The following is a 23,636-nucleotide window of genomic DNA, read 5'->3' on the forward strand; positions in this document are numbered from 1 at the left end:
AGCTCTACATCGAGAGGTTCACTCGAGGAAAGTGAGTTATAAACATTAACCACTAACACTCCCATCTTATGGGAAAAGGTCAGAACACCTAGAATATTCAGCAAATTAAAAGCTGCTGTTTCCAATTCACACCTCAAACCTATGCTCACAGAGGTCACGAACCCCCAACGTTGCTCTACCCTGTGTCAGGGGTGTAGCAATGACATAGAAAGCAGCGTACCCATCCAGGAACAAATTCCCCAAAACATCCCTGGTCTCTTGGAGACAAATAATCCCATAGGATTTTAACAAACTCGTCTCATGTACATCTATCAATAGGGCTCTAGCTCCCACTACATTTCAGCACAAAATCCCAAATTAACTACAAGTCACAGGCGGTACATCTGCCTCCATGGCTGCAGGAGTGCTGCAGGCTGGGAGTTAATCTTGCACATTGAGCTGGCCTAAAGGGAAAATCTACTACTAAGTTGGATATTGGCAATGAGACCTGTATAAGAATATATCGAACGCCCCTCCAACAGAGGCATACAAGACGACGCCTCAAAGCAAAAATGAATGGTCCTTGGAGGGTAAAAGAAGCTCAGGGGATGGAGGAATTATCAGTCCTCACTGACGGGTTGGGACTATAGTTAAATAAACCTTGGTCTACCATCCTGGGATTTAATCATGATAAAATCGCCAGAGCCTGGTTTGTGAGTGTCTCCAATCCACTCCACCGTGCACACCATAATAATATCTTTGAATAAAGAGGAAGGGGAAAGACCCAGCTGGCTCGAGAGCCAATGAATCCCTTTATTTTTGATCTACCACAGGGAGCAGTAGGGACAGTTTGGGCAGGGAAAATCAGGGACGAGGTCTCAGTACAAGACTTAGCACCAATAATGTTCAAAGAGAAAGAGGCCAGTCGATCTTCCACCTGTATACCCTCCAATAAAGCTCCTACGGAATTATTCAGGAAATTTAGAATGGTGTTCTAAGTTCTGGACCGTTTTTCCACTACATTGACTGCGTCCCATTCGCATTTACCCATCCTCCAGCTAAAGGTTAACCAAGTTAGAAAATAATAATAAGCCGAGGAACACCTTGCAAGTGAGCCTCTGAAGAATTAAAACACTAAGGAGTTACTCAAGCCCACAGTGGATGTTAGGGGTGGCCAAGCCATCTCGACCGGTAGTGGATGGATGGGCCTGCTCTTGGCCAGTCTTTGCCCGGGTCTTTGCCCAGGCAAGCGTGTGTGTTGCAGGAGGATTCAATGTTTATGAGTGTGCTGCAGCTGATGCAGCCCCAAGGCATGCTGGGGAACGAAGTCCCACCTCAGTCGTGGCTGAAATTAGGCAAGTTCAGTGCAAGCAGGGACAGCCAACAAGATGAATTCCACGCCGCTGGAGCGTTTGGGCTTATGAACGCACTGCAGGTGATGCAGCCCCAAGGTAGACTGGAAGACGAATTCCCACCTAGTTGTGGCCGAAATTAGGCAAGTTCAGTGCGAGCAGGGACAGCCAACAAGATGAATTAGTCAGCCAGATCCCTTTGGCATAGTTGTTCCTCTCCTTCCATAGAGAAGCTTCCCCTTTGTCTGGCTGGAGTAATTCACGCTTCACCTCAGATAGTCTTTAGCAATCTCAGGATGGGCACCATGGTTGGATGTGGTGGGCTTGGGTAGATCATATTGAGATCATGAGCCTTCAGGATAGGAGGGGCCCTCTGAAATTGAAATGAGGCAGACCAGTCGTGGTCATCAGAGTGAATTAAATACAAGTCGTCTTGTTCAGTATGTTTTTCAACATTTCTACTCCATTCTTAGGACGGTTTGTGCATCTGCACAGCAGAGAATTACATGAAAGATGCAGAAGCAAGACAGTTATTTCATCACCACTTTCCCTCTAGCTGGGTCTATGGTGGTAAAGGCATACACTTTGGGAATTGCCCTGCTGCTGGACCGGTAAAGAGAAGAAGAGTGTTACCTACCTTCATAGGGAGCTGGAGTGTGCCTGTCAGGGCATAGTGAACTAGTACACAGAGTACCTCCAAGGCTCTCCTGATTGAAGAGACATACCTGGAAGATCTCTCCATAGACTGAAGCTGACCAGAAACCACAAATTAGCATGAAGTAAGAACTGGGTTAAGGACCATCTCCTTCACCTTCATGATTGAGAAAAGTGTGCCTGATGGTACACAACAGGGTACCATTCCAGACAACAGGTCACCCTTAGATATCACAAGGATGGTCCAAGGAAGCACAAAAGCAAATTTGTTTTTTATAGGAAGGGTCTTCATTATTTGTCTGGTGGGTTTTGGGCCATTTTTTAGCTAACATTTTGGATTGCTGAGAACAGTCCTTTAAATACAATGATCCATAATCACTGCATACTGAAATCCGCTAACTACAGGCGGAAGTCTTCAACCTTTTCTCTAAAAAGAAATTGAATTATCTTGTATCTGTATATTTCTGAAAAGACCTGAATGCAACCAAACAGTCACCTAAAGGCTAAAATTGGCAACAGGACACATTGCTGAACTAAAACCTAGCATCTAACTGTGCACCTACAAACACGTTTGGAGTCAGTTCTCTGAGATTGTAAACTCTGTAACTCTGACATATGACAAGGAGATGGTCCAAAAACCTTAAGGGAATGGTATCAGTGAGTGTATAGATGGAGACAATTCTTAGAAGTAAGGCAGATGTATAAGGGGGGTGTTCATTAGCTCCATAAATGATCACTCCATCTCCACCTTAATGTAGAGTCAGTTCACTTGCCCAGAAGGTACTTATTGTTTGCAATGTATCTGTGTTTAATGTGTAGTACGTAAAATATACATGCACATTTAAATAAAGTCCAGTTCATATAGAAAGTAAAAATGTTTTGACCATAAAATGATTGCCTTTGTCATGTCGCACTATTTGGGAGTTTCGAAACATGCACACCCCCTTGGAGTAAACCTTGACCCCTGACCCTCCTACTCAGTCAACTCCTTTGTACAATTTTAACATTTGGAAAGTTAACAGTTCAATTATTTGTTACAGTAGATCCACAACTGGAAAGGGTGCCAGAATTTGCCTTCCCTTTGATGAACAGATAATGCTCTAAGAATCAATGGGCACACTGTTGGAAATTGGGATCCTGGCTGCGGGGGTGAAGCGCTACTCAAGCAGAAACCACAATTTCTGTCAGGGCGAAATCTCAAGCAATCCCAAATTAACCTGTGGTTAACCCTCTGGCAGCTTGGCACAAGCAGTCAGGCTTAACTTAGAGGAAATGTATGAAGTATTTATACATATTTTATGTGACAACACAACACAAGAAAAATCCCATGAGAATTTAGAAACAGAGTATAATGTAATAAATTATTTGAAACCAAAATGACAAAAATGAAATCAATAGAACCAGAGATATGCAACTTACCAGACCATGACAAGCTCAAGTTGAGGCTGACCCGAATGGAGTGTGGACTCGATACAGGAACCAAGTAGGTCCACTGATGGACTGTTATCCTGTTTGTGGTGTGTTGTGAGATCCAGTGTTGAGGATGCGCCACCCAGCTGCAGGTCTGAGGAGCTTCAAGACTGTGATGCGGAGTCCTGCATCATCGTCGAGGATGCCATCGATGAGGGGCTTGCAATGAGAAGGCCTGTGGGGAGGATACACCGCACAGCAGTGGTGGTTCCGAGGATACCGTGTGCTGAAATGAGAAGTCCTATGTTGGGAATACGTCACACAGCAACTGTTCTGAAATGGCTGCATAGAGATGAGGCATGCTGCATCGGTTCTGCTAATTGGAGCCTTTTCTGTCCATGAGTCTCTGATCAGGAAGCCAGCCAACTAGCCCTTTGAGTCACCCTTGTGTCCTGGGTTCAAGATGCTGGTCCAGTCCTTTTTTCTTAGGCAACAGAGTAGCGGTCCTTTTTGCAAAGCAGTCCTTCTGAGTCTTCCACAGGTCAAGAGGTGCACTGAAACATTTCATCTGAGGGTCCCTTATTTATACCTGGAGCCCACTTTGAATTAGGAGAAGGTTCTGGAGGTTCCCTCCCCCAGAAGTGTTTGGAGTTTCTGCCTCCCTGCTTTGGCCCCAGTTCGTCTGGGGACACAAAATACTAGTGTCAAAAGCCTTTGTGAGTGTGTTGGGCAGAGTCTTTATGATGTGCAAGTGTGGTAGGTGACAACTCCTCCCCCTCATCAAGTCGGAGATGGCACATCCTGCCAACACCTATTCTTCCTTTGTCTTAGATATTGTTAGATAATGACCGACTGCAAGGTACCCCTAGTCATGTGACCCAGGAAACAGACTGCAGGAACCAAATGGTTGCAACAAGAAAAAATGCCAACTTTCTAAAAAAGTGGCATGTTCAGAATTGTGACTTAAATCCAACTTTAACATTACAGAAGGATTCACATTTCTTTAGGTACCAAACTTGATATTTCTATCTGCTCCCAATTGAACACTATCATTTATTAAATGTTAAACAAATGTTATCCTGCGGGAGAGGCATGTCTTGCAGTAGTGAAAAACAAATTTAAACGTTAAAAAGTTGAAAGTACAGGTCCAACCTTTCATTTACACAGCACCCTGGCCTATGAGGGGCTTGGGGCCTACCCTAGGGATGGCATATGTATTAAAAAGAAAGGTTTAGGGCTGGCAAAATGTTTATTTTTCCAGGTTGAAATGGCAGTTCAAAACTGCACACAAAGGCTGAAACAGCAGGCATGAGACATATTTAAAACACTACTTTAGTGGGTGGCACAATGAGTGATGCAGACCCTAGCAGCATTTAATTTACAGGCCCTGTGCACAGCTAGTGCCACTTTACTTGGGACTTCAAGTCAATTAAAAATACCAGTTGGGTATAAGCCTATTCTACCATGTTTAAAAAGGAGCCCACAGGCACTTTAGTGCCGGTAAGCACTGGTAAAGTGTGCAGAGTCCTAAGACCAACAAAACAAGATCAGCAAAAATAAAGGAGTGAGTCAAAAAGCTTGGAGTAAGACCACCTTAAGGCTGACAGTTCTAACACACCTAGTGATCAGCGGTGGCAGGCTCAGGTAAGCGCAGAGGGGGGCTGGGGCAGGGAACGGCGCAACAGGAGGGGAAGCCAACAGATAACAGAATAGGTATTATTTATTTATTTAATTAAACCTATTCCGTCGTATGTCAACACCCCCCGCCCCCCTCACCACTGCGCTTGCCTGTACCGGCCTCCGCTGCTATTGATAAGGGTAGTTTCTACTTGCTCGGATGTTTGAGACCTGATAGGGGCTAGAAATACTGGTTTGGGAAGCTCGTTGTTCAGCTCAAGGGAAAGAATTGAGTGAGTGCTCCAGAGACATCCCTGAGTGCATGCAGAGTCAACTTGGATTCAAGTTCAAGTTAAGTCTACCTGGATCCAGCAGCAAGTCTTTACTGTGTGGTTTCTTTCTCTTTGAATATTTGGTCAATGCAATTATTGTTAAAATAACACAGATTATGCATTTCTTAGTGCCTTTTTGTGAATATGTCATTGCTCTGTCAGAGCAAAATTCCATATGGTCAGAAGGAAGAGAGATGTAAACATAGATGTATGTGATTTATACATCAAAAAGTAGTAGGGTGTAAGCAGGAATCTTAAGCATTGATTTGGGGGCTTGTTGACTATTTGGTGGAAGACCTATCAATCTCCATTGGTTAACTCTCACCTACTTCCAAGTAGATCGAGATCCACAGCTGCTCAGCTGAGATGTCTGATGTCAGTGCATTAGTGGTTTTGAATGACAAGAGGTCTGGCATATCTTTTGGACGGCTCAGAGTTTCTAGTAAAGAATTTTTCTCCATGCACATCAGGAAAACATTTCGAATGATTTTCCTTCCCTGGCTGCCATGCCTGATATGACTAGGCAATGGTGACAGTCCTGCCCTAAATAGGGCAGGCTAACCACCACTTTGGCCTGCAACCCAATAAGCAGCTTCAAATTGTGGGCCCCAGACAAGACTCCAGTGTCAAAAAAACAGCTTTTCCCCAACCTCTAAATGAAATGGGGAAACTGAGAAGCAGGACTACCATAAATGTATAGTTTTCAATAATGTATTTTGATCAACAACCTTGTTCTACCTTTTCACTTCAAAGTGGATTCATGTTGATAATAAATTCCATATTTTTTATTTTAAAAGAACATATTCCCTGTTGGTTTCTATTCACTACACCTCAGTGCGGGTAGGCTGCTAGAATACATTTATAACTCGGTCAGGTAGGGCAGGTCAAACCGCTAGCATCTGCAGTTAGAATGGTAATGACTGGTTGCCAGGTGACAAGGAATCTCAAGTTCAAATTTAACATTTGTGGTTCGTTCCATTGAAATTCTGATTCCAATAATGTGACATTTTAGATAAGTATTCCACTAAGCAAGCTTAGCTGTAACTAAGAGTTGTGACTATAGTGTTCTGGTGAAAATAAACCTTTAGTCAGCCCTAAACCTTTCATTTTATTACATATAAGTCACCCCTAGGGTAGGCTCCAAACCACTAATAGGGCAGGGTGCTGTGTAATTAAAAAGTTGGACCCGTACTTTTAACTTTTACATGCCCTGGCAGTGAAAAACCTTTAAATTATATTTTCACTACTGGTAGAATTTTGGCAAAGCCCAACACTATTTTGAGTAAAGTGTACTGCATACCAGGTGCCTGATTACAAGTGGGTGAAAATCATACACCCTTGACTTTTAATATTGAAAGGATCAGCATTTCCAGTGATAAAAAATTGGATTATTATTGGGGAAGTGACTACCTACCTCAAGGCATATTTACAACGCTTGGCAGGGTGAACTCTCAAAATCACTAAATTAACCCTAGCTCAACCCCAGGTTAACCAATGCACAGGGCAGACAGGCCAAACTTCAGTCAATGTGTAAAGTATTTATGCAGTTGCAAAGCTATAGTAAAGTCAAAAAGCAAAGCAATAAAAAACCCAGATTGACAAAGAAAAGTTGAATAAAAATTTGTAAACAAAATGACACCAAAACAACAACAAAAAATAATGTGAACCAGAGGTATGATCTTTTATAGTTTTGAGTAGGAACAGCACCAAGAAGCACGGGGACCTGGTTACAATTTGGAGCAGGTCCTGATGGAGCGCGGGTCGGATACACCAACCAGAATCATCCAGACAGCAGGTTCAGTACTCTTCTGATCTTCCTCAGGTCCAGGTGTGTTCTGAAGCAGGTGCTTGGAGATGCCACATTTATGCCTGCCACAAGCCAGTGGATCAGAATGAACCCTGGACATGCCTTAACAAATGGAGTAAAGGTTTCTGGGGTCAAGCCTACCCACTTTGGACATTTTCAAGATGCTTAAAGTTTTTGGCCAAACTTAACCCAGGCTTCAAGGTATGGGTCTGTGTTGTGTGTAAGGCGGGTGTGCTATGGTAATCCTAGTGTCCCCCCACACGTAACACTGAAATCCTGTAAGGAAATGGGCCATTGTTTGTGAGGCCTGTACAAGTAATGGGTTCACATTTGCACTCCACAGGGAACCAAACACCCCCTTGTAGCACTTGACTCTCCCACGATCAAAGCAGTCCAAGGACTACTCAAGGGAAATGGTGTAAACTAGTAATCCCCATTCACTTGCAAGCAATAATAATGCTCAATAAATGATAGTCTAATCTGTGCTTTTTCTTTGTAAAAAGAAAAGTACATTTATTACACACACTGCTTAATAGTACATGGTAAATTAAAAATACACATAATGCTGATGGAAATACCTCTTGATGACATTGCGTAATCACCTCTGACCCCCTAAAAGGGTCAAGTTCACCAAACCACATGTCACAATTCATCATTTTAGGAATAAATTACTGTCAGTCAGTCAAATAACTTTTATTCGATCAATTAAAGATCAAAAAAAGAGACAATACAAACAAATAGTCACATTACATAAAATACAGGGTACATATTCATCAATTACAAATATAATAACATTATCATGATTAAAATTTGAAGAGAACTTATTTCATGGGTTCAATTCTGAATTTAAAAATAATAAATAGGATAAAAAGATAAAAATTTCATTTAAAAACTCTAACAGGGATAGAAAACTCCACACCTAAACGCCACCCTCTGTCACAACCACATCAGTTAAATTCATGCTAGACCGTACACTAAAACGCTTCTTGCTAATACGAACGGCTGCCACTAAAAAATTTGCTACATAGAAAGCAATAGTAATATTAGGCAACAGTTGTAAGAACAGAAGCGCTGGCCGAACCTGAACAAAACCAGCCTCTTTAAGTATCGGTAACAGATATTTTGACCTAATCTGTGCATAATGTTCACAAAACATAATAAAGTGTAATGTATCTTGACAAGAAAAATTGTCACAATCACATGGGGTAGCATTATCAGGAGTAACCCAAGTGGGATAAAAGCCTAACACAAAATGTATCAGATTTAGGCGAAACTTGGTGAGAAGAGACCTATGAAGTGGCATAGTTACAAATGTCAAGTAAGGTTCAAGACCGGGAACCGTCATTAGCCCGTAGTTCCTTCTCACTAACGGTTTATTTAATTCTATATCCTCCCTATCAGCCATAAAACGTGTTAGTAATGCAGTCTTAATCCCCATAATGTCCTTTTTGTTAATACAATCCGGGGAGTGAAACAACTCTGGTCTACCTGCTGTTGCCAACATCTTTTTCACATATACTAACCATGGAATTCTCAGGGCCCTATCCAAGACGAGACAATCCCTGAGTATCCGATGGGTTAGAGGGATCTCCTGGTTAAGCCAGGATTTTAGCCAGCATATCACAGGGTCCACTTTAATTAAATCCGCGACAAACCCCATGCCCAGTTCTGAGTGTATTGTAAAGGTGGGTGTAGACTGGGGGACAACCAGCAAGGATCTTAAGAACTTATTTTCCGCCCTCTGGATATTGTTGGTATTAGTATAGCCCCATATGGCAGAGCCATAGGTGGCTATTGCCAACGATTTTGCTTTATAAACTTTCAGGATGGCCTCCAGAGGGCGAGCTCCCAGCCTTTTAGCAAATCCAAGTATAGCTGCAGCCGATCTAGCAAGAGAATTGCCTTTTAATTTATGTTGCGGGCCCCATGTACCTTTCTCATCAAAGGTAACACCCAAATAAGTGAAAATTGGGACCCTTTTGACCTCGTGACCTAGACACGAAAAGAGTTTAGATTTCCTTTTCCTACCGGCCTGGCCGGTGACCATAACCTGTGATTTTTGGGTGTTAGTTTTCCCCCCAGAGCGTGCCAGAAGCACGGCGTCGTCCGCGTATAGGAGAACTGGGATCTTAATGTCTCCTACACGAGGAACATCCACCACTGCATCGGCCAAGACTGGGCCCAAGGCATTTATATATAATATGAAAAGGAGAGGTGCCAGTATGCACCCCTGCCTTACACCCCTCTCTGAGTTAAAACAGCTGGTGCACCTTCCCCCCTGTGTAACTCTCACCGAGGATAGTAAGCCACAATGAAGATCTGCCAAAAAACCGACTAAAGGGGGATCAACCCCTATGTCCAAGAGAATACTCCACAGTTTTGACCTGTTGACCAGGTCAAAAGCTGAAGAGAGGTCCATGAAGGCCATATACAGAGACCCCTCCTTAGCAATCGTGTATTTGGAGATAAGTAAGTAAATATTTAAGCATTGGTCCAGCGTGCTCCTATTAGCCCTAAAGCCATATTGGGCGTCTGATAGTATGCCTCTACCCTCGAGCCAGGTATTCAATCTACCCAAAATAACTCTACCTAAGATTTTGACGGAGGAGTCAATTAGGGAGATAGGCCTATAACAGGCCGGATCATCCCTCTGGCCTTTTTTAAAAATTGGGATGATTATAGATTTTGCCCAGGAGTCGGGGATATGCTTGAATCTAGCGGCGCTAAAGACATTTGTTAAAATTTTAGCCCACAATTTAGGTGCAGACCTATATAGATCCGCAGGAACGCCGTCTGGACCTGGCACCTTACTCTTAGAAGTCTCTAGGATGGCTTTTTCTACATCCTCCTCCTTAAAGGCCGCGACTGGACCAACTTGATTCAAGGGTAACCGCCCCTCTAAATGCCCAGGCGGGACTGAACTATATATTTCACCAAAATGGGCTAACCACTGCTCATCAGGAATACAACAGTCCATAGCCTGGTTCGCGCTACTGGAAAAAAAGGAGTGATTTATCACTCCCCAGAATTTGGAACTATCCCGCATAGTATCTGGTGACAATAGATCATTCCATGCTTCTTCCTGAATCTCTTTTTTCCGAGTTTTCATTGCTAGATTATACTGTTTTCTCAGAGAAGCAATCAAATGTCTATTTCTTGGTTTACCCTTGGTTGCCTTCAGAAGGGCAGAATGGGCCTTAGTACATTTGGAGTCAAACCATTTTTTGCCTTTGTGAAATCCTGGCTTGGAATTAACCAAGAGGGCCACGTTTACATGTTGGCAAATGGTAGTAAAAGCTTCAACTATACTAGAGTTAGTACTGTCATGGTCTAAGCAGGTACCCATCTCCGCTTCAACCTTAGACAGAACTTCTTGTAAAAAAATGATCGGAGTCACCTGGGCCCATTTTAGCCTCCTGCCTTGATCTTTAGCTACAAGGGATCTGGTGCCCAATTTTCTTGAGTCTTTGGAGACCCAAAACCCTTCCAAGGCAACCTCAGCTATCACTGGATTGTGGTCACTAAATGCGGAGTCCTCCACCCTGTAATCTAAAATCAAGGAAAAAATCAAAGAGGAAACGAAAATATAATCGATGACAGACCCTGGGTCAGAACCTTTAAAAGTACACATTCTCTGACCTTCCGTACAACAACCAGGATCAGAGAGGTCTGCGGAGACCAATAGGCTCTCCAAGGCCTCACCTTGTTTAGTGTGTTCAAAATGTGTGGGTGATGAATAGGGAGATCCATCCTCGTCATTTAAAATACAACCTAGACTGCAGGGATGGATATTTAAATCACCCATAAGGATGACTTCAAAACTGTTATGTGACATTCTGTATTTATCCACGACCTCCCCCAGAGATTCTAGATGCTGATTTGGACTGACAGAATCTTTCGAATTATAAAAATTAATCAATAACAAGGAAGGGGAGTTTGGCACCACTAATTCAACAGCTAAACAGTGTTGGGAGCCACAGTCCACCTGTTTAGCTGATCCTTTCAGGTTCAATGATACCAACAATGCGAGGCCCCCCTCTGACCTCCCCACCAAGCTAGGTGTAGCTGGGATATAGAAATGGGCATAACCGTCCAGAAAGAGACTATTTGCTGTGTCCCAGGTTTCTTGTAGTGCAATGATATCATGGGACACAACATAACCCGCCCATATCTCATCCTTACTTTTCAGTCTAATACCAGCAACATTCCAGCTTAAAATTTTGCAGGTATTTTTTTGAATGGAGTCATGCGGGTCTATAGCTGCTGCTCCCTTTTCCTCAGTTCTGCCTAACAAAGTGTTTAGTGGGGGAGACATACTAAGATATAACCCCTCCTGACCCGGTCGGCTAAAGTGTCCGGGTAGAATCTATTCTCACTATGCTCACAGGGCAGTGTTGCAAGGTTTGGGTTGAATTCCCTACCTTTTTGAATTTGACCGGTGCTACCAATGGTGTTTGGTTGAATATTATAAAAATGCCTTAGGTCATGAACCCTTATATCCGACCTAACCCCACTAAATGAGTGATCGCAAATAAAACGCACCACTCGAGTATCCTTGAAATTAATGATAATGCAATCCCCTGGCACGTTTTTTGGTCCGGGACCCACCCAACTAACTCTTCTGGCTAAGAGAATCTTCCCATCCAGAAAGTTCGGGATTGGTCTCTTCTGATTAAGCCAGAAAATGACTTTATTTTTAAGTTGATGGTAGGATTCCTCTGTACCAATTTTCAGTTCCGGGACGCCAGTCAGGACAATGACATAGGGAATAGAATCAGGGGGTAAGTTGATATGGATGTTAGATTTAGTTGTTCTATCCCTGGTATCTGTCTTTAATCCTATGTGTGTACTCCTACTAACAGATTTAGTTCCTAATTAATCCCTTAAGACAGTCCTGGCCTGAGTATCACCACGTGAGGTGGTATTATCTGGAGAAATGGTTCTAGGGGGAATGACCCTAGAATTAGCTATAATTGGAGTATCAGTGCTGGGAGAAGAAAGTGACGGGACAGAAAGAATAGGGTTCACTTTGATGGGGATAGTACTATCCTTATTGGCTAATTTAATAACATTTTTCAGTGAGCAAAAATTGTCTAAAATAGTTTGCTCAAGACGATCCACTTTGTCAGAAACCACCTTTACTCTTTCTAGAAGTGGCAATAATAGGGAGCGGACTACTTGTTCAATCTGAGAAGTCAGGTCTCTAAATTGTAACTGGTCTAGAGGCCTATTTGTAGTTTCATCCACCGTAGAGTTGTCAACAACCTGAACCTCGCCAGGCTCTAACGGTGGATATGTCGTGGTGTTAGCGTGTTTAGCTTGTCTCCCCCCCTGGGTCGGCCCCTCTCTCTTCCTCTTTGCAACAATACTTTTAACCCCCTTTTTGTTAGCTCTTGTCTGTGGGTGAGTCGAAGCAGGTTTCGGGTGAGTTATAGCATTAGTAACTAAGGGGGCAACCTCTCTCAGAAGGTCATTTGGGCCTTTTTGACTGAATGATGTGATGGTACTATCCCCCATATCCCGCTCCTGCACAACATCTCCCACGTCCTGCAAAGTTAGGTCTCTTGGGGATTTTGCTAAAGCAAGTAATCCCAACGATGACCGCCTAGCTTGTGATATCTCAGAGGATAACCTCCGCTCTGTAATTGCCAGTTCATGTTCTAGGACAGACACTGCTCTAGTGATAAAATGATCAAGTGTGCCAGACACAGACCCCCCTCCTCCCACACGCTTCCCCTTGCCTGCCATCCAATACAATATACGCCCCGCTAATAACACAATCAACAAGTATTGTCAATATGGTGAAACATTAAAGCAGTGATCCGAATGTCAAGACCCCAAGCTGCCTATCAATAGTATATCGACAGGTCACAAGCCTCAACTTTCATATCCGTTATGCACTGCACTTATGACCAGAACCATCTCGAAAAATCCAATATACCTCTCCTGCTGGTGAACATATGCCAGTGTTAGGGAGGTGGTCCAGTCCAGTCAGGTCCGGGCAGTGACAGGCAAGGACGGGCCCGCCCTTGGCCCGGGCTTCGCCCGGGCGCCGCCCGCACGCGTCCCGCGCTGCGGAGTCACCAGGCGGCCTATGTAGTGTTCCGGCGCAGCCTGGTGATGTCACCGCAAGCGCCGAAGATCAAGGTAATGCTGGGGTTTGTAGTGCGTGAGGCCGTTCACCTCACGGCAGCAACCAGAAAGCAGCGACAGCGAGGGGCGTCCAGCAACAAAAGACCGTCACCTTCCCTCCGTAGTTCACCCTCGTGGTAATTATTAGGCACCAGGAGCGATTTAGTCAGCAAAGCGTCCCGCGCTGCGGAGTCACCAGGCGGCCTATGTAGTTTTCCGGCGCAGCCTGGTGACGTCACCGCAAGCGCCGAAGATCAAGGTAATGCTGGGGTTTGTAGTGCGTGAGGCCGTTCACCTCACGGCAGCAACCAGAAAGCAGCGACAGCGAGGGGCGTCCAGCAACAAAAGACCGTCACCTTCCCTCCGTAGTTCACCCTCGTGGTAATTATTAGGCACCAGGAGCGATTTAGTCAGCAAAGCGTCCCGCGCTGCGGAGTCACCAGGCGGCCTATGTAGTGTTCCGGCACAGCCTGGTGACGTCACCGCAAGCGCCGAAGATCAAGGTAATGCTGGGGTTTGTAGTGCGTGAGGCCGTTCACCTCACGGCAGCAACCAGAAAGCAGCGACAGCGAGGGGCGTCCAGCAACAAAAGACCGTCACCTTCCCTCCGTAGTTCACCCTCGTGGTAATTATTAGGCACCAGGAGCGATTTAGACAGCAAAGCGTTATTACTGGTAATAAAGCAGATCTACTTTGATAACAAGTGGCTGTCAACATAGTGATTTCAACAAAGCATTTACAAGAAAATATGCATTTCTCATGGGTCTGTGTGCATTTTGACTATTTGAAGCATTAAAAGTGCAATTTTTAAAAATAGCCCATCACATATTGATCACAACACATGTAACCTTAACCTTCGTCACTAGAAGACACTGTACAGTAATTTCAGCCATAAGCTTTGCCCCTAGGGAGCGCTGCATTCCCAGCTGCAGAGCACATGTTCCAAACTTGTTAGAGCTTGAAAATTCAGGGAAAATCCTGGGCTGTCATTCCTTCTGAGACCCTCCCAACTTAGGGCTAGTATTACTTCAATAATTTGGGAGAAGACTATGCCACTTCTGCAGCTCCCCTGCACTCCATTTCAGCTTGTTGGTGGAGGCCCTGCTGTCCTGTGGCCACCACAAGGGAAATAACTGTGGCAAATGGTAAAGCCCTGCAGGACATCATGGGATGCTCCTCTGGGAACAGGGAATAATCAATGAGGTGCTCTCCAGCTGCGCCGGGGACAGCCGCTGCCTTTCCTTTTCTGGTTGTTTTCTGCCATGCAGGCTTTTCTTGTTTCTGTGGGGGTACCGAGCAAACCCGGGCACCCTGCTCAAAGGCCATGATGGGGGGCTGCCTAGGGTGCCCACCACTGGCTGCCCCGTCAGCTCCCTAATTGCACAGAACTCCGTGTTGTCACACAAGCCAGATGGTCTCTTCTGCCCTGCCTGCTCCTGCGGGCAAGGCGCTGGTGCTGGTGGTGGCTGCCTGCTCCCCCAGGTGCAGGGAGCAGGGTAGGTCGACCACCGATGGGGGAGAGCAGTGGCACACCCCGCCTCCTGTGGCGCTGTCAGAGCCCAGAGTAGGGATCCCAGGCCCCGCCTCCTTCTCCTCTCTTTCAAAGGGAAGCAGGACAACATTCCCCCACCTCATCCGAGGCCTGTAGTTGGGGATCACAGGACTCCCGATCAATAAATTGACATGAGGGATGGAGTCTCCAGGCTGTCAGAATACTGGGAAGGGTTCCTAAAAACGTCCCTTCTCAGCATACAAATGAGGACCGCTACTTGTGATGACACTCGGCCCCTGGCGCACACCAGGGTGTTGAAAAGGCTTGGGCAGTAGTACTCCACGTGTTGTGGGATTGCGTTGGGGGTCAAAGCTTCGAATCCTTCTCATGCTGATATCTTGGGCCCACTTATCTTCTGGTGGTGAGCCCAAGGCACCTGGAGCACTTTCAGTAGGCCTCCTGACCTTAAAGGTGATGAACTTTACAGGGAGCTGGTTTCACTGGCTTCCTGCACCAGCCTTCCTCCTTGGCTTCCTCTGGGCCTGTCATTCCCCCAACTAGTCATCCAGGGATGCAAGGGGACCAGTTCCCTGGTCCTGGGCATAGTGCCACAGTTACTGGGCTGACCTGTAGTTAGAGTCCTTAGTCCAGCTGGCATCATGGGGATCTTCCTTCCAATTGTCCATGGTGGCTGCCTTCTGTCCCAGTGTCCAGCAGAAGAACATAACAAAGAGAGAGCTCTCGCCCTTACGTAAGACCTTTTAGTTGGGGGCTTGAGGTTCCAGCAGGGAGGCTCCTCTGGCCTATCCTGGGGTGCCACATCACCTCTCTGCCCATGCCAACCATCATGCACAGCCTGCTGGGACATTTCAAAAAGACGTGTCCCAGGTTTCACTTGTCACATCTGCTCTGAGGGCTTCAGCTCCGACCCTCACTGACATAACTGCCAGGGCTTCTCACACCAAATCTTCAAAGGGAGCTTCCTCCTGTGTTGGCTCCAAAGTTCTGGGCTCCCTCCTTTGTTTAGTGGGCTTGGGCAGGCCCATCCCTGGCACAATGTGACAGGTGACTGATTGATTGATGCAGACCCTGTATCCGATCAAGTGCTGTTAATTGCTCCCTTTGTGTGGGGCGGTCTTTGTTACTGCTGCTGGAGAGAAATGAAATCACAGTATAGTGATAAAAGACCTGGGCTCTGATCCTGAGCTGAGCCAAAGAAATATGACATTCCTGAATGATCCATAAGCTGTACAGATATATTTTTTTAACTTTTAGCATTGATTTTCCCACACAAGGTATGCCCCAGTTCCAGGTGTCACTGGTCTTTGTAGGCCAAAGAGAAGCAACGCTGCACTCTTATGCAGCCAACCCCATAAGTGTTTCATGGAATGTCACTGCAGACAAGACAAAGTAATGACTGGTATAAACCTTTTGCTCGAGCAATCCAATGCTGTCTCTCTCTGTCTCCCTTTTTAATGAAGAACATTCGTCCCTCAGTGGATGGAATGCTCTACTAGTCTAATAGCCCCTCAGACTCAGGCTATACTGGTCGGTAAGGCTCTCTACCTTGTTATAGGCCCTTTCCTGTGGCTTGGTTCTATGACTCTGGTTCAGGGCCTTTAAACACCGGTATAGTCCTGGATAGTAGGCTATATAATTCCTCCAAAAGTTAAGTTACAATGGTTAGAAAAGGGAATACCAATGGTAAATCTTTGGTTCAGTGATTTCCACATTTTTGCTTCAGGGGTTCCCACATGTTCGCTTCAGATGCTGGCCTATTTTCTCCACACACAGATTACAGCACGTTTTACCTATAGAAATTGGCACCAGAAGTGTGGACAAAATTTAAGGGGGTCATAAGAGATCAAAAATGTGAACCCTAACTTCCCCCTTACTATTCCTTGTATTTCCCATGCTACACCCGATAGAGCCAGCTGCAGGAAAAGGCAACCTGAGACCTTCCAATTGGCAAAATATCTATCTTTCTCTTTCCAGCAGGTCTTCCCTTAAAATGAAGTAACCCATTTGAAACTTGTGAACCTTTCAATAAAAAAGGGTTAGCAGTGGCAGTACGTAAAAAACAGGTTGCCAAGGATTCTATAGCCCATGACACCAACAACGTTGGTGCTGGGGTTGAAAGACAGCTAGAGATTAATAAAACACATGCCTTTAGCTTGGAAAGCAAGTTGACAGTGTACAGGAAAATGCACCTATCTGTATATCTCTGAGGTGAGCTCTGCAGTTTAACTATAGGCAGTACTTGAAGGGTCTCTTTTCATGTCAAGTTAAGTGTAGTAAGAATATAGCTTGGGCTGCCCCAGGCTGGACAAGTAAGCTGCACCGTATCCCCCTACATCTTTGTTTAGCCTATATATATATGAATGGGCCCATCACTGACAAATGCTGACAGGCGTAATATTTACCTGATGATATCTGAAGTGCACGTAATACATCCTAAAGCTCTCAGGGGCAGATTTACAAAAAGTGACGCATCGCTGCCGCAACGCAGCGATGCGCCAGAAATCTTGCGTCACCGCTGTGACAACACAAGTCAATGTGGATGAGGCAAATCTACAAGGTGAAGGACCGTGGCGCAACACGGTAACCTGCGTCAGAAAAACTGACGTAGGTGCCACAAAAGTGCCGTAAGTCAGCCTGATGTAACTGCAGAAAAAGTCATGTAAAGCCGATTTGCGACACGCAACGCCATTCCGATGACTCTGCGACAGCGTACACTGCAGGAGGTGGCAAAAGGAACCCAGGAAACAACACAAATCCCAAAAAAAGACATTTGAGGACCACAGAGGACCTTATAATGGACCAGGAAGGTCGCATCAGTAGCCAGGACCCTCAGGCAAACACCGCTAGCAGAAGCCCTGATGCACAGGCTAAGCCTTGGGCTAAAAGAAAACGTAAGTCCAACTTCAGTCGCGAGGAAAATGAAAAACTGATGACGGAGGTCACCAACTACGAGCACCAGCTATTTGTTATTTTCCAAGCTGCCTCTTGCTAAAATAGAGGCAACATCGCAGCGAATTGTCCAGAAAATCAACAGCGTGGGCCAGTCCAAGAGGACTGTCCTCGGCTGCAAAAAAAGGTGGCATGACTGTAAGCGCCGGACAAAAGAAAAGCTTGCGGCAAACCATAAGGCAGCCTCACAAACTGGAGGAGGAAGCCAGCAGGCCAGGAGGTCCTGGATGACCCGGAGGAGCGGGTGGCAGCTGTCATCCCAGAGGAAATTGTAACGGGAATCTCAATACAGGACAGTGCCGCCAGAGAAACTGAAGAGCAGACAACGGATAAGTCACAATAAGTGCACAGATGTCAGTAATGGGTCATGGTTGTGATTTTCCAGCAAGAAAAGTCCCTGTGCCACAGTCCGATGTGGGCATCTTGTTTTCCTTATACTTGTCCACAATCACAACTCTTCCCAATGTAAGTCAAACACATATGTCAATCACATATTGAAAATGTCAAAACAGCACTGCTATGTCCATCTCTGATGGAGCAGACTTACTGGACATCATTTATGTAGGGCCTTGCACAACCGGTAACTCACGTTTGTGAATGTCCAAAGTGAAGAACCGTTGGTGCAAGGACCAAAAAGAAGATGTTCACAAGTTCATGCATATGTCTACATGCGTAGCTTAGGTAATAAGGTGCAATGTGGTGCTACATCTTGCCTGGTCTTCCATGAGGTGTGTCAGTGTGTTTGGGCAGTTTGCGATCAATGGGTGGAGGACGTGTGCAGCGGGGTCATTGTATGTAAATGTAGGTGGAGTGCTGGGGCCAAGGGACTCAATGATAACTGATTAGATGTCCAGAATCCCTTTGTGATGTGGATCAATGATGGTGGTGGTGTCTGGTTGGCATGGTGAATATCTGACATTTACAATGATGGTTGGTCCAGGTGAATCTGGTGGTGTGGCTGTAGTTGAATCTGTTACTGATGGAGGAGATGTGCTTGTCTGTGTCTCCTGCACTGTGGCTTGGTGTGGCCAATAGCTGCCTCAGTTTGATGTCAGAAAGTCCACCCAGGAGGCGGTGGTGTTCTGGTCACTGGGGTAGTCCAGGTGCAACTAGAGTTCTTGAAATAGGAATGTCATTTTTTGGGGGGGACGAGCCTAGTGTGCAATGATGGTTAAAATGGCATTGGGTAATGGGTGTTCATGGACCGAGGGGCCTGCAAATGAAGGTGCCAAAGTGGATGTTGTTGTGCCTGGTCCGGCTTTTTAAGTTGTGTAGTACCATGGTCACTGTTGGGTCATTAAAGTGCATGGTTAGTCGGAGTGTTTTCCTTTCTCGTAGGAGATGGCAATGCCTCCTCCTTGATGGACGTGGTGGGCCTTGTGGGTAATTAAGTTGCCATCACTGATGGTGATTTCTGGTCCAGAACTAGGTTGGTGCATGTGTTTGTGAAGTAGGTGACATATGAAGAGTTTGCAGCAAGGTGGTACGACATTTCTGCAGTGTGCATGTGTAGGGCCTGCATGTTGTGGAGGACAGAGTTGAGCTGGTTATGTGGAGTGCTGTTTGGCTGGGTGGCACAAGGCACTGGTGTGTTAAGGTGGAGGAAGATTTGTTTTGAGATTTGAATTGCGCAAGGTGCAAGATAAGCATACAGTCCTGCAAGATGGTAGGTGTGGTTGCCTCTAGGGTGGATGGGAGTTGGGTCCTTGTGTCGCAGCAGAGGAGTGTAGAAGAGGAATGGTCCAAGCTGGTGGGTGTGATCCAGGAGCAAATGGCCGCAGAATGTTTCATCCGTGGCTTGTCTCCGTCATGGGAGATGTACAGTACAACACAGTTATCACATTGGAATGGCAATTCCAAGTAACCTCAGGCACTCAGTTGCCTTCACATTGCATGCCATATCAACGCATTATGAAGCAAGTAATGGAGTTTCATCAGTTCCAGCTTAGGTACAGTGTTCTGGTGTTACATAAGAATGTAAGGGAGTTTCTTTGTGATCAAATCTAAAATATAGACTGTCTCGTGGACAAATAATGAACAATAGTGTCATTTTTGTTTTGACAAAATCAAAACTAGATTTCTTTTGGGTTAAAAATGTAAATTAGTGTGTCTTCTGGGGTCAAACATTGCAATTTGGGTGTCTTTTGGGGGCAAAACATGAAAATATTGTGGCTTTTGGGGGCAAAATATGAACATAGGGTGTCTTGGGGGAAAAAGATGAATATAGGGTGTCTTTTGAAGGAAAAATATGAAAATATGGTGTCTTTTGGGGGCAAAATATGAAAATTGGGTGTTTTTTGAGGGCAAAATAAGAAAAAAGGGTGTCTTTGGGGGGATAAAGATGAAAATAGAGTGTCTTGAGGGGAATATAAAAAATAGGGTGTCTTTGGGGGCCAGAAATGAAATTTGGGTGTTGTCTGCACCAAATGTAACATTTAAGGTGGTTTTGGGGGTCTGAGATGAATCTCAGGTATCTGGGGTTGTTATGTGTTACAAGTGTTCCTTTGAGGGTTGCACTCACTGTAGTGGGAACTGTAATTTACAATGCTACCCTATCCAGCTCTTACTCCACTGTTGTAATATGAGGCCTATTGGTATGCATCGTATGGGAATGCAATGTAATGGTATGACTTGCAACAAAAGAGATTCATTTTGTTTACCACTGGTCTGCCTGCTGCGCATGCCTGCACAGCATCTGGCATTGAGAAATGATGTAGGGGGAACTGGACAGCTGGATGTTGGTAAAAACCAGAGAAGACACTGGAGGGGGCATGGATGGGGGGGTGTGAGCGGGGTTTGACATCACATTACAAATGGAAATGTGCAACAAGGCCTGGTCCTGCGTAATCTGTGCTTCACGGGACAGGAAGCAGCCAGACCTAATTCAATCACAAGGCTGCAATGTGGTGTGATTGCTCATGCGCACAGGGACAGTGCGTTCAGTCAGCGGCTTAAAGGGTGGGCATGTTGTTCATGCACGCTGTACTGCTGGCTGCATTGCAAACAGGGAAGTACACATGACTGTTCTGGCCGGACTGAGAGGACAAAAAAACTGACATTGTGCACTTTAGTGGGCATACCATTGAGCCCTGGGCCTAATTGTGAGTACAGAAGCCCCAATCACCCTCCCACCCAGAAATGAAACATAGCATCAGTACATAGAAAAATGACCTTCATGGTATTTGTTTCACCATCTACCACTGCTCAAATTCATGGGCCCAATGCTCCAGCACCATAGTGGACTATCCCCCAATGGGGGTCCCCCACCCACAGGTGCTACCCCTGCGCACCACTATACCCTGGTCATGCTCCACTACACATCACACCTTCCACTCACTTCGACATCCACACAGTGGTGTTATCTGATGCACCCTCACAAAGTCTGTGACTCAGCCAGCATGATCCTCAGCTAGGTGGGCTTACACAAGCCTGGGTACAGCATTCACTGCCAAGATAGCTGAGTAATCACATGATGAAGAAGATGCAACACGCATCCCTTATGTGTGTAATTTGAGTGCTTGTGCAACATAAGTTTGCATCATCTCAGGGTCCACACCCTCCACAGCGTATGGCCAGTGACCCATCCTCTGGCCTCTGTAGTTACTCAGGAGGACAGGTACCATTCACAACTACAAGGGGGACCAGGGTGTATTCTCACACAAGTCTGCAACATGCCTCCATGCAACCTGGCTGGCTACACCACCAGGTAACGGTGAACACCAATGCCTCAATGCCTAAAAACACAGACCGGCAACTACACTGCACCGCCACATCCCAGGCAGCTCACAAATGGCAGGCCACAAATGGCACCCTGAGCCGGGAACTCATTGGTGCTTAGATGGGTTTGTATGCCATTGTGTAGTACGAGTGCCCAATGAGATGTGATGCATACTGGTATTGCTCAGCAAAGCGCTTGTACTCAGTAGTGTAGCCCAGATTTTCTCCTTTCCCTTGGACTCTGAATGGTCATCATAGCTGTTGATAGCTGTTGTGGGGATTGGGGGAGTTGTTGATCTGTGATGTACTGGGGCCAGGCTAATCAATTCTGCATGCTAAAGAATGTTAGTTACCTAGATATCATTGTAGGCTGACTCATAGGCTTTTTTTCACTGTTGATGCCATAATAAATAGGGCTGACTAATTTGATTTCATTTGTTGCTAATGCACCTTTTTTCAGTCATTGCTTGCTAACGGTGTAATTACTAACGCTTTTACAGCAGTGTTTCTGGCAGTCTTCATTGCAGCCAACTGCAAATCTTGCCATGTCACAACGTATTGTTATAACATCACTAACAGTGCGTTCTTAGTGGGCGATAGGCCGGCACATCGCAAACTTCCGCTAACTAGTGTTTGTGGTAGTTTGAGTGAGTACCTGTATCTATGGGCCGTAATTTCGCCAAAATATGCATGGACACATATCTTTAGGTTGGCAGTATGTTTGGCTTGAAAGGAGGCCAACATCCTGGTATCACACACCAATTTACAATTGCCATTGCAGTGTTGCCCAAAACGTGCACCTACCACTAAGAGCAACATTTCCAATGCAGTGTATGTACACAGGTCAGTATCAATGAATACCAATGACCAGCATCCCTACTGTAACAATAAGTGGTGCAATGTGCATGCAAGTGGGTATGAGTCTTGAGCATCAGTCTGCATCAGGACATAGGTTGCTTGAACGTGACACAGAGATCAACTTTGATAAGCCACATGTGATGCCTCTTACTAAACCTCACTACAATTGAACATGCAAATACAACTAACAGATTTGCACCTTATTTTTCAGAGGATACAGCTTCAACATCACAACATGTGGATGACACCAATCTATTTGAGGAAATGGACGACACCCTGCCCTCCATTGACACTGACACACTGGAGGAGCTCATTACCACTATACGGTCACCTACACCACTTCCTGTGTGTGACAACGGTGTGGTAGCTGCTCCAGCTGAAACCTAACCACCACCACCACCAGAATCTGCCACTACAAAAATGAGCAAGGACTGGGAGAACACACAGCTTGAGTTCCAAAGAACCGCTGTAGCTCTACAGTGGGAACTCCTCACAGAGGTCCATGTTGCTGTATGAGTATGGGTGGCATCCTGCAAGCCATACTGAGAAGCCTGAATCCTGATTTGGCAAACATCGGTACAGACCAAGCCAGCAACACCCAAATATAATATAATGAGTCAGAGGCATGTACAAATGCCACCACAAAGTGCCACCATAGATGTCGCTCAGCACCTCCAAAACATCGAAGAGCGAATGAGAGACATGCAGCAACGGCAAGACCTCTACATGGCAACCATGACTGCCTTTTATGGGGAGCTGCAGACTGTAGTAAAAAATCAGCAAGTGATGTTGAATGCCCTAATGGCAAACTTAATGTCACCTGAATATGTGTTCCCTCACACCTCCTCTGCCACTGCTGGTGGAAGCAGTGGAACAACACGCCCTGCAGCTACAGAACCAACAAAGCCACAATCTGACAACACGGAGGAGGATGAGTCAGCAACACAGTTCCGGAGGAAGACTGGTCACATAAAGTCACAGGTGTCGTATGACAGCCAAAAAAATGTGACTTTATTTAAAACAATGTCAGACTGACAAGATCATTATAAAAATGTGAACACCTGTGCCACACATATTTTTTTTCCACAATCACTGAAGTCCAATGCACTGTGACAATAACAATGTATTCATCACAAAGCTAATTTACAAATGAAATATCTTTGTTTCAACACTCTCAAACATGTCAACAAGTGCTGCTTCACTACTTGAGTGTCAAGAACAATGTGCCCTTGTGTCAGGTTTGTACCATTACACAATATCACTGGGTATAATGTTTGTTGTAAAATCCAGACACACGTGAAAGAGTGTGTAAGTAC

The 23,636-nt window shown here is 45.4% G+C and overlaps 1 protein-coding gene across 1 annotated transcript in view; it reads left to right on the forward strand.

The window, feature by feature from the left end:
• Positions 1-23,389, forward strand: part of LOC146798380 (uncharacterized) — a 324,050-nt gene extending 300,661 nt beyond the window's left edge. The window contains exon 4 of the mRNA XM_085627956.1: positions 22,532-23,389. Coding sequence (XP_085484082.1) covers positions 22,532-22,707 — 176 coding nt within the window. The 3' untranslated portion in view covers positions 22,708-23,389. The remainder of the gene's footprint in view (positions 1-22,531) is intronic.
• The last annotated feature ends 247 nt before the right edge of the window (positions 23,390-23,636 follow it).

This window comes from Triturus cristatus, chromosome 9 (genome assembly GCF_964204655.1).
Source record: "Triturus cristatus chromosome 9, aTriCri1.1, whole genome shotgun sequence".
Taxonomy (NCBI): Eukaryota; Metazoa; Chordata; class Amphibia; order Caudata; family Salamandridae; genus Triturus; species Triturus cristatus.